The following is a 12,019-nucleotide window of genomic DNA, read 5'->3' as shown; positions in this document are numbered from 1 at the left end:
GTCGCACCTCCAGCCGCGCTGCCGTAAAGCGGGACCTGCCCCTCAGAGCCACTCCCTCCCGCCGCCGGCCTTGCGGATCTGCGCCCCTTCAGCGCTAGGTGGTAGCAAAGTATCGACGTTTTCCCTCAGAGGGGAAAACAGGGTAGATTTTCCTGACAAAAGGCTAAAAGTCCTTCCCAGAGAGGCGCCGGGAGACCTGCGGGCTCCTGGGGAGTACAAAGCGGGGAGATGAGGGCGGTGGAAGGGAGCGGGGTGGGAACAGGAGGTTGGAGGGCCTCCCTGTGGGGGGGCTGAGGGAAAGGGCTGGCTCAGCTGAGAGAGGAAGGGCTTTGGGGGGTCTGACAGCAGCCCCCAGTACCTCCAAAGGGGTTTGTGTCTTCCTAGTGGTGTGTGGTGGGAGGATGGGAGGTAACGGGTGTAAGTTCTAAAGAGAGTTGTTCAAACTGGGTGTAAGGAGGAACTTTCCCATCACCAGGCCAGCCAGGTGTCAGAGTGAGTTGCCCGTAGTGGTTGCCTCATCATCTTTGGAGAGTTTCAAGCCCCAGCTGGGTAAGGCCCTGAGCAACCTGGACTGATCCCAAAGCTGCCCCTGCTCTAAGCAAGAAGTTGGACCAGAGACCTCCTGGGGTCCCTTCCAGCCCTAAAGCTTCTATGGATCTAGATCCTTCCATGAATCTCCAGTGACTTCTAGAGCCCACGTGAGCTTCCACATCTACAACTTCTCCAGGCAGGGAGTTCTATGGCTGAATTACGGCTTGTGTGGGGAACTACCTGCTTTTGTTTGTTGCTGTTAGCCAGAGCCTCGCCGGTGCCGCCAGCTCCTGCCTCTCCTTGCTGGTGGCATGCTGGGCAGCCAGTAGATTTTGGTGGATTTTGTTGTGACTAACGTGAACCTAGCAGTGAGCAGAGGGGAGAGGCTGCCTGGATGAGAAAACAGGATTGCAGGAGTGGAGAAAATGGGCAGAAAGGAAAAGCAGACCACCAGGAAGAGAAAAAAAACCCACCAAATGACAGAAAAAAATGAAGAGAGATACTAGCAATGGCCAAGTGATCTGCTCTTGTGGGGAAAAACCTTTCTTTGAAAACCTCCTGATTTGAAGGCTGATGTGAAGACTTTTGGCGTCATGCTCATGACCGGTGTGCGCCTGGGGACTGAAGGGTCAGCAGGGTTTGCAGGGAGGGAGGAGGGCATGTGGCAGGAGCCGCAGGTCGGCTGTTCCCACTGCGTGGGTTGGTTTATAAAGCAAGCGGAGCCTGCTCTGGTGCCTGAGGTCAGGATGCGCAGCCCGGCAGGCGGCTTGGACGAGGGTCTGTGTGCACGTGGTGTGAGACCATCCTGCCTTCCCTGCCTCACTGGGTGTGTTTGGCAGCATCCTGCCCACACAAAGCAAGATCCCAGGATGGAAGAGGTTGAAAATATGGTTTAGACCATCTGCTCCCGTTGCTACTGCTCTCTCCTGCCTTCAGGGCTTTTTGGAGTTCAGTTTCCTTCCTACAGGATGTGCTGGGAGTGCCCTGCAATGTCTGGATCTGTCTCTACCTGTGACTTTAGCTCCCTGGGGGTCTCCCAAGCATCCTGTGCCAACCAGCAATTTACCCGTGGTTTGGAGAGCGGCTGCAATCAGGATACAGGCTGTGCAAACACTACAAAGCATCTATCCAGACGTGCATCTTCTGCCATCACCGTTCTCAAACCTGTCGCGGCAGCTGGGAGGGAGATTTGAGATGCGGCCACGCAGTCGGGGGCTGTCCGTGTGCCTCACCGTGCCCTGGCTGGCCGGGGTGGGAAAGCAATTCCTTCCCCTGAATTATTTGGTGGTGCACACACTGCGCAGCATCCATCTGGAGGATGTCTTTGTGTGTTGTTGGGGATGGCACAGAGCGCAGGACAGGTAGAATGCCTGTGCTAGACGCACAGTAAGGTGTCTAAGAGCACGCCAGCAGGGACGGGGCGACTGATTTCAAACTGATTCCCACACCCCCGTTCCCTCCCCTTAATCCACACCCCCCCTAAACACAACCCGTGTCACTACGTCCTCATCTCCTCAGCCCTTGGTTACGTGAGCTGAGCTGTGTTCTCCTTTTGTTATCGGCTTCATCCACCTATTACAGCAACTTTTTATCTTGCTTTTAGCTACTATCATTAGCTGCTTTCCCTTTGCCGCAAGGTCCCCACGCTCTTCAGTAACCGTCCTTTAACCTATTATAACCCCAGCGCCGCTGCTGAGACGTCGCTCTCTGAATGCTCCCACTTCCCTGGCAACACCTCACCATCACTCCTCTTCCATCTCACCACACAAGTTGGATGTTTCCAAAAATCCTCAGTTTTAATTCAGCTGTGCTCCCTCCTGCAACTCCCATCAACCTCAGTTAAACATACTCCTTTTTCCAAGTTTCTGTTTCTTTAGCTCAGAAGAGCAATAATTAGGAAGACTTCATTTTGGCTGCAAAGCCATGCTACAGGACCAAACTCTGCCATCGCTCCCGGCAAGGAACACCGGGTAAACGCAGGTGGAGTGTTGGGCAGAAGGGGATGGTAAAGCTTGGGTAAGAGGGCGGCTGGCGTGTTGGGGTTTGTTCCCCACATCTGAGCGGGGCTGTAGCCTAGGGCTTGCATTCTGATCTTGCTTGTACTGGTGGAATTCAAACGCGGCAACGCTGATTCATTGGCCTCTGGGGTTTAAAAGGTATTTTCAGTTCTTTAATCAAAGGCTGTGGCTAACGAGAGTTGTGCAGGATCTGGAAATGCCAAGCAGTGCGGGGAAATGCACATCTAGGAGGAAGGGCGAAGGCATAACAACCTTCCTCTGTACTTGTTTAGCCATTTCTTATCAGCGTATCTGGAAGTGCACTATAAAGGTGGGGAAATAACCATCTGCCTCTGCAGATCAGCAGCCCGGGGCGCAGAGGGTGACACGGCTTCCCGGAGGCCAGCCAGCAGCTCCGCAGCAGAGGCGGGTGATGGAGACTCTCTCTTCATATATATTTTCTCTCTATATTTCAGATTCTGACCTGTTTTGTGACCTGAGGAACGATTGTAAAGTACGTTGTAAGTACATATGTTTTTATTCTAATAACATAATTGGTAGGAATTACATCAAGGTGTTCTGTCGGGCTGCAGCTTTGGCACTGGAGCTTGAACAGGTGCTGGTCGTATCCCGGCGTTCCACTGGGAGCTCTGGGCCAGGGCCTTGGCTGCGGCTTTGGAGGGTAGGTTCTCGGCAGACTGGTGAGTGGCCCAGCTGGGACGAACTGGTGGTTTTGGAACGGACTCAAGATCTGCAGAAAGGGATAGCTAGGAAGAGAAGGCAGAAAGTATTAAATCATCCCAACAGCTTCAGAGGGACTGAAAATGTTGGAGCCTGTGGAGAATTTCTATCAATTCTATACATGCTATAAATGATACTCCTAAATGATATCCCTAAATGATAAAAGCATAATCTGCATTACTTGCAATGATTATAATTTTACCTTAAGGACAAAAGACCCCAATTAGAAACCGATGCTATTAAAGCCAAACCCACATTAATTGATTCTCCATATCAGTTCACAGGTTGATGCACCAATTCTGCCCTGTGCAGATAGCTCTGGCTGATCCCAGTCTTCCCTGCTGTTTCAAGTCTCACAGTATAAAGGATAAAGTTTATTTTACCATACTGTCCAATGAAGATTTTACTAAACAGGATAAAAATTAAGCAAAAAAAAAAAAAAAAAATCTTAGCAACACAGTGATTGTTTATTCCTTGAGAAATATCCCATATAAGTCAAAACGCACAGGTCCTGCAGACCCAACAGCTTTGGGGTGGGTTTTTTTTGGACTGATACAAACTATTTGATAAGAATAGTGAACAAACATCAACAAACCCAAACAGTTACACAGCAACTCATTAAAAAGCGGGCAGATCATCTTATGTGAAACTAGTGTCCCCGGTAAAATGGTTGTGCAGAAGAAAAGTCAATGCTGTTCTGTAATTCCTGCCCACCTGGTTCCCCCTTCCGTTATTTGAATTGGCAGCAGTGGCAGCTCTATGGTGCTTCATGCCTAATTGTCCGCTTATAAATAAGCGATCCAGCAAGTGCTGAATATCAGCCTAAAGAAAGGCGGGTGATGATACAGCTGCCGAAAGTGGTCCAGGTTCTCAGCGGTACTTGCCGTGTGGCAGAGATGGTGCAATAAAAGCAGCTGCAGGATTTTTGTCCTCGTGAGAAAAGCCCAATATCATAGAAGCAGTAATAGCTGCAGTGCAGATCTGACAAGCTGGAACATAGGAGGTTCCACTCAAATATGAGAAGAAACTTCTTTCCGGTGAGGGTGCCAGAGCCCTGGAACAGGCTGCCCAGGGAGGGTGTGGAGTCCCCTTCTCTGGAGATTTTCAAGACCCGCCTGGATGCAGCCCTGAGTAACATGCTCTGACACGCTCTGGGCAATCCTGCTGCAGCAGGGGAGTTGGACTAGATGATCTTTATGGTCCCTTCCAACTCTAAAAAATTCAGTGAAATTCAGTGAAATTTATTGCTTTTCATCTCCTGTGTCATCAGTGGTTCTGTTTCAGAGCTCACGGGGACAGACAGGCACTCTTTTAGAGCCAAGCTGTACTTTCAAAATTAGGGTGATATAATATAACACGCAAACATTATATTGAGTTATTTTCACTCGTCGGAATTGTCCCATGAAGTTCAACAAGGTTTCTTGTATGAATAAATAAAATTCAAAATAAGGTTTTCAGAATATAAATATACACTGGACAGGCCCGTGTCTCAGTCCTGAGAGCCCTGGATCTTCCCCTGGGCTGTACCCACCCAGTACATAAATGCGATCCATACTCAAAACGTCAATTCCCTCTCAATATGACATAGGAAAATTTATTCCTGACTTCAAATGCTACAATCTTATTACCTTAGGATCTAGGCAGTGAGGAAAGAATGATTGATCCTGTCAAAAAGATGTTATTTAGTAAGTACTAAAAATAAGTCAGTAATTCAGGAACAGATGTGAGGGTGGAGCAGGCTCTGGAACAGAAACAAGAGCGAGCCTGAGAGGCAAATCCAGCCCCTCACGGCTGACACCACCATCATTGGCAAAGCCGTCAAAAGCATCAATCACATTTTACCTTCCTAATGAAAATTCCTGGGAATTCTGACATTTGGGCATGAGGCTGCCTATTTTGCTGTAGAAGACTCCTCATCGGAAGTCCTCAAGGACTTGTGTAAAGGACACTGATGTGGCAGGCTCGATCCAGCAAAGCACTTAAAGAGACGGGAGCACTGAAATTATACATGTCCTTAAATGAAGACATTTCCCTGGGTAGAGGCAGAGCAGTTATTCCCTCCCCACTGGAGAGACAAGGGGGTTGCATGTGCGTTCCTGAGAAAAAAGGCAGCCTTTCATTTACAGACCTAATTAATTTATTGTAATTTACTATTTATTGCAATTTAGCTAATTTACTTTAATTTATTCTAAATTAAAGTGTGAGCCTGGTCACATTTTATGCTACCGTCTCCATGATTACTAATAAACTCCAAACCCTCACAAGTTTACTCGGAGGAGAACTGATTCACCGCACGCAAACACGGAGCCAGTGGATGTAAATCCAGGACTCGGGTCATCACCTTAATTATGTGTTTCTTCTATTTTGGTGTGCTGTTGTTTGGTCTCCTGAGCTTGGAGCTCCATATAATAGTCCTTTTCACGTCTTCATTATTGGCTGTAATATGCTTTATTCTCACCTACTTTCTGCACTTGGATCATTGATCTATTTAAGAGCTTCATTTTAATTTGACTGGATGTTTGCTTGCTTGGGGCATTTATTCTTTCATCACAGTCTGTTCTTCTAAGGATTTACTAAAAGATTTGAGTATTAAGCCTCTTTATTTGGACTTGATTAAATAAGAATATTTTCACAGGTCTTCATTTCAATAAGATTTCCCAATGCTACCTTAATAATAAATGGAAATTAATTTTGGATTATTCCTAGCGAGTTTTATATATATATTCTTTTTCTGTGCATCAGCCTACCCTAACCTAACCTTTGCTGTCATGGAGTGCTGTAGTCATTAATGGTAGTCATTAATGGCCAGTGTCACAATCCATACACAAATCCAGGCTGGGCGGATAATGGATTGGGAGCAGCCCTGAGGAGAAGGACTTGGGGGTGTTGGGGGATGAGAAGCTCAACACGAGCCGGCAACGTCCGCTGGCAGCCCAGAAAGCCCCCCGCACCCTGGGCTGCATCCCCAGCAGCGTGGCCAGCAGGGAGAGGGGGGGGATTCTGCCCCTCTGCTCCGCTCTGGGGAGACACCCCCCAGTGCTGCCTCCAGCTCTGGGGCCTCAGCACAGGAGAGACATGGACCTGTTGGAGCGGGGCCAGAGGAGGCCACGGAGATGCTGGGAGGGCTGGAGCCCCTCTGCTGGGAGGACAGGCTGAGAGAGTTGGGGGGGTTCAGCCTGGAGAAGAGAAGGCTCCGGTGAGACCTTGGAGCCCCTTCCAGTCCCTCAAGGGGCTCCAGGAAAGCTGGGGAGGGACTCTTGATGAGGGAGGGGAGCCCTAGGAGGAGGGGGAAGGGTTTGACACTGAAAGAGGGGAGATGGAGATGAGATGTGGGGAAGAAGTTCTTTGCTGTGAGGGTGGTGAGAGCCTGGCCCAGGTTGCCCAGAGAAGCTGTGGATGCCCCATCCCTGGAGGGGTTCAAGGCCAGGTTGGAGGGGGCTTGGAGCAACCTGGTGTGGTGGGAGGTGTCCCTGCCCAGGGCAGGGGGTGGCACTGGATGATCTTTAAGGTCCTTTCCAACCCAAACCATTCTGTGATTCTATGATTCTGTGATTAATTCAGTACCTGCTAACTCTACGTGCTCCCCGCAGATGTCTGTCTATGAGCATTTTGTGTCAGTTAAACGCTTTCTGGTGACAGGATTAATAGTGTCCCCTTTAAACTGTGAGCAGCCAACAGAAGGTGACACACACGGACACACTGTTCAGGCCTGTACTGCTGCAATTTGTAGCGAAAACTCCCACTGACATGGTACAGGAGGGTTTGGACTTCATGGTGGGAGTCAGAGTAGGTGCCTTCCTGATGGGGAGGGGCAGGTTAAATAACTTTGAAGAATACATTATTATTTTTTTCACCCTGAACTAAGATTCTTTCATTTCTGGACTGACAATAAACCAACTTTATATTTGAAACAGGAAGCTGTGGTGGAATGAAACCGTGTAAGGGCGCTCTGATCTAAGGGCTACAGAGGAAGCCATTGGAGAATGGAAATTGTAAGACACACGCTGAATAACTTTAATTATATTTTCTGTTCTTTAACACTGACTGAATCTATTTCCTTGCAAACAGGCTGTATTTGGGTCAGGAGAATGCCTCCCAATCTCGGGAGACAATGCCTCTCTTTTATGTAAACCTTCTTTAGCTCAACTCACACGCGTTTCCCTGGCTTTCATCGCTTAGGAAACACGCTTCCAGGTCTGCAAAACCCCCCGATACGCTTGTGAGCACGTCCTTCTTCTGGCAGTTATTTATTGCTGTATCTACAAAAGCTCAGACCCATGATGCTTTCTGGAAGCCTGATTTCCCCACACTCCTTTCATCTGAGGATGCCCTATTTTTACCCGCGACGAGCACAATGAAGTCTCAGTATTAAGACCTTGGGGCTGCTTGCTCGGGCTCAGCACAACGAGAGGAGAATAAACTAACATCAAACCGCAGCGATCAAAAGTCGCGAGCAGAGAAGTGAAGCTTTGGGAAGAGATGCGAGTGTTGTCGGAGAATTGATCCAAAGCATGGAAAGGGACTGGCTGGCGGGATACTGGGAAGAAGCGGTGTGAGGGAAGAGCGGATAACAAGGTCACTGCCAGACAGTTGCCGACCTTTTCCCACCGAAGGCAGAGGGACGGTGTCTAGGCAGATTGTCCCCGCAGCAGCCAGACATGGGGGGCTTTGTGTCCTCCTCCTGGCCAGGAATCTCCCTTGGGGATGGGCAGTTATGAAAAAGCTCTGAGCTAAAATGTTCCTGGTTGTACCTGACACCAGGCCCCAGTTAAAATAATTACAAGCCGGTGATACTTGCCCGTGATTTTGCCTTCTGGAGCTTATTAGATCCACGACTCCCTCTCTTTCTTTTCTCAGCCGCCTGCCAGCTAAGGTCTGGGGTCTCCCCTCCTCCTTTCTTTCTCCTGCAGAGTAGAACAGAACTGTATTAACGAGTGCCGTGGAGTTGGTTCCCTGAGGTGGAGAAAAAGAAATCCCTTATGATACCACCACCTGAAAAGACGTAGTTTAAGATAATACATTTTATCTTGCACCTGGGGCAGACCAAGAGCACGCAATCAGATACTGTGGCTCAGAGGAGGGTGGTAACTTGCTATTTTTAAAGTTATGATAACTTTATAGCACTTAGCTCGAGACTTAGTGATTTAAGCTAAATCCACATGTTACATCAGCTTAGGGGAATTCACGGAAAGGCAAATTTAGCTAAACCAATTGGACAGTTTTCAGTGAAGTCCATGTAACTTGTAAAATAAATAAGGCTAGAGGACTCCAACAACTTATTTATTCATTGTTTTTATAGCCAAATAATTCTTCTTGTATTTGTATTTGTATATGTGTATATATATGTATATGTATATAAATTTATACATTTATATGCAGCTATTATTAAAGTCAAAACAATTAACTGGCAGAACAGGAATATTCCAAAGTGAAAATTAAAGGGAATACACTGGAATATGGCCAGGTGTCACATTTTTCCAGTATCAGGAGTAAAATCCATCCTACGAGGAAGTTTTTTTAAGAACTCGGGCGGGTTCATAAACACATTCGCTCGAAGGTGTTCGTTCCCCTTCCAGTTATAAACTCTGCAACGCAGAATAAGTGAATTTAAGGCAGCAACTCTGTGTGGTCTCCGCGTGCGTCTCCCAGCTCCATCACCAGCGTCTCTGGGCTCCAGGAAGGCATGTTAGAAAGCACAATATGAGCACAAAATCATGAATATAAAGGGTGGAAACAGGCTCTAAAAACAACATTTATCCTATAAAGAAACAGAACCACACCACGTAACGCACACGTCCTCTAAAGCAGCCAACACCAGCGTATACCTGGGATTCATCCGTCCCAGACCAGCTGCAGACCAAGAACCGTAAAGACAAATCTGACATGATTTCAAATAGCAAATCAAGGAAAACTGCGATCTGTTTATAAACACTAATAGGTCAAGAGAGAAAATGCCATCCAAAAGATTATTGTGGGGAAGGGACCGGTCGTCTTGGTGGACTTGGCAGGATTAGGTTTATGGTTAGACTCCAAAGGTCTTTCCAACCTAAATTCTCTGATTCTCTGATCTCTAGACTGAACGCAGACCTGGCCTTGTGGTTTTAAATGAAGATATTAACCTCTACAGCTGTATTCTAGTGTCTGTGCTCATGGTGTCAGAGCATCCTCTTGTAGCAGGTCACCCCCATCATCTCACTCCAAGGTCAGGAAAATGTGAGGACGAGTTTCTCCAGGATGCAAGGAAAAGGGCTTTGGAGCCGAGATGAGGACGGACAGTTTCCGCTCCCGGTGCTGAACTCGGTGTTTCTCACCCCGTTTTCCTCCCTTAAGGAACATTTTTAATTCCCACAAGCCTAACAGGCAGAGAATTCTGGGCTGGCTATTCAGAAAGATGAAAAGCAAGAGACAAGCGTCAGGATTCGGAAGGACAGCGAAACACCATGCCCTTCTCACGCAAGCGAGCCTCTTTTTGTCAGAAACTGGGCCCAGGCTGCCGACAGAACAATTACTGAAAGTAATTATTTTCTCGTTGAGTAAACACTCCAGTACAATATGCAACTGTTTTTAGAGCCGGCCTATGTCCATAAATTATCTGACTGAATTAGTGCTGGCTTCCAGAAGCCCAAGCTGGTTCGAGGAAGGGGGGGAAGGAGGTTGCATTTTGGCTGAGCTGTTGTCATGGGAAGTAGCAGGGCTCTTTCTTGAGGCAGAAGGACACAATCCTGGCGGGGGTCCAGCGCGAGGCTAGAATTGGAATTCATTATTCATGATAAAGCGGGAGGCAAACCTTTTGATTTATTGGCAACAAGCAGCACAAACACCAGATGCCTTCCAGCAGAAACCGTACATGCACGGACTGAAAGAAACGCCCCTCCTGGTCCTTTCCAGGCCGATCCGAGTCCCAGGGAAAATTCACTAACTTGGTTCCACACTTCGGATATAAAAATCTTTCACTTCGCACCTTTGCAATATCGCTTTGTGCCCAAAGAGACAAATCCATCCTTGCTGGTCTCCGTTTTGTTTGTATATAAACAAAAAGCTACCTGGACAATTCAGGCAGAAAACAAAGCTGATCTACCAGGAATTCCCTTTAGGAGAAATGGCACATGTACAGGCAGCAACGCTGAAAGTCACAGCTCTAATTCTGCCACCGGATTTTGATAACCCCTTCCAGGCAATTTGTAATTCAAGCCCTGTCTGTATCTCTATCGCCTCACCGCTCCCTCGACTATGCATCTCATCTTTGCTATTCTTAATTTCACTGCTCAGTGACTTTGAAGCTTTTCCCACACTAGCCCATCTGAACCGAATAACCTCCTAGCGAACACGCTCCGGGATCTCTGTCCCTTCTCCTTCGTGCCGCAGCGATGTTTGTCACTGAGGCTCTTGGGTGCCGTTCAGTTTTTATAGTACAAGCTCATGCCTTTCTGAGCAAGCAGCAAAAAAATCCATCCCCAAAAAAACCCTGACAAGTTCTCAATTATCATCCAGATTGCAAATTAACACCATTCTGCCATTTTTCTGGGCACTGCCCAGCTGCAGCACAGATTTAGGGTTCTCCTCAGGGACGTGAAGCACCCGCATTGTCCAGGCCAAACCCTCACCCAGTTGCTCTGTAAAAATCTATTTATTTGTTTTTCAAAGCTAAATATCCTACTAGAGTCTTACAGCCCCAAGTATATGTTTTGTGGTACCTCTTTTAGGACTCCCTTCGTCTCCTCTCCCCTGCATAATTGAGAATTGACTGTAGCTTGTTACGCTTCCCATGTTTTGGGGTTTTTTTGGCTGAGCAAGGATCAGTTCTCTGCTATGAATTCCCAGCAGTGGAGTTTTGGTACTGCTGTGGAAGGGAGCACGTAGCTAACGACTCCTCTCAAAAGGCCAACGAAGAAACGGGTGACAACTCTGCCATTTAAATGACAATATTCCAGCTGCAGCGTGGACACCCTGCTAGGATAATCAGGAGAGTCCTCACCTCTCTTTGGACCAGAAAGTAAGTGTAGAGTGAGGTCCAGCTCAGAGGAGACTCTACCCAGGTCAAAGAGCTACGAAAAAGTTAATTTTTTCATTACCTCTTAAATTCTGCAAAATTTAACCTGACATTAGGCAGATTAACTTTGACTCAAAGAAGTAGCCAGTGACTAGTCTCGCACGTTGCTTTGATGGCGGCGTCAGGTATTCCTTTGATGTAATCTTCTTTATTCACAAAGAATTTTCTACAAGTCCATTTTTCCTCAGCACAGCAGAACTCAAATGGAAAGGATGGTTTGTTGGCTCCCAGTTTCCCAGTCGACCTGCTGGCCTACACGTGCTCTCTCTAGCCCTTCTCTCTCAGCCATCGCTTTGGTTTTCTGCTGCTTTTCTGCTGGTTCTGCTGCCTCTTTTCACACACGCTCATGACCTCAACAAAATACTCGTTTCTATATCCATTCAGACTGCAGCAAACCCCATTTCCTCTCCCGGAATACCTTTGCAAACCCCTGTATTTTGGGAAATCACTCCTATTGTTTTAAGAATCTCATTTTACATAGATTTCATTACTTCTGAAATTCATTTTACACGAAGAGTGGTTGTTATGCCCTTGAGCTCCAAGAATTCATCTGATCTGAAGAATAACTAGACCTACCACAGCCTGGGGGGGCAGAGATTTTTATCTTGGTTCTCTGTTCTTCTTTACAACCCTGTACACTGGTCAGGCAGGGTCTGCCTGAGCCTGTAGCCTGCAGTGAGGTAGATCATCTTGCATAGCA

The 12,019-nt window shown here is 47.4% G+C and overlaps 1 protein-coding gene across 2 annotated transcripts in view; it reads right to left on the bottom strand.

Moving 5' to 3' along the window:
- Positions 1–3,045: 3,045 nt before the first annotated feature.
- FBXO16 (F-box protein 16) overlaps positions 3,046–12,019 on the bottom strand; it is a 33,177-nt gene continuing 24,203 nt past the window's right edge. Inside the window, exons 8-9 of one of the 2 annotated variants that reach the window (XM_074153778.1) lie at positions 8,068–8,173; positions 3,046–3,295 (exon numbers count right to left, since the gene is read on the bottom strand). In XM_074153778.1, coding sequence (XP_074009879.1) covers positions 3,098–3,295; positions 8,068–8,173 — 304 coding nt within the window. In that variant the 3' untranslated portion in view covers positions 3,046–3,097. Of the gene's footprint in view, positions 3,296–8,046; positions 8,174–12,019 lie in introns of those variants that run through there. The other variant, XM_074153779.1, reaches the window with a different exon arrangement.

This window comes from Numenius arquata, chromosome 9, assembly GCF_964106895.1.
Source record: "Numenius arquata chromosome 9, bNumArq3.hap1.1, whole genome shotgun sequence".
NCBI classification, from domain to species: domain Eukaryota; kingdom Metazoa; phylum Chordata; class Aves; order Charadriiformes; family Scolopacidae; genus Numenius; species Numenius arquata.
Note: the sequence above shows the minus strand (reverse complement) of the source record. Positions and strands in the feature narration are given on the sequence as shown.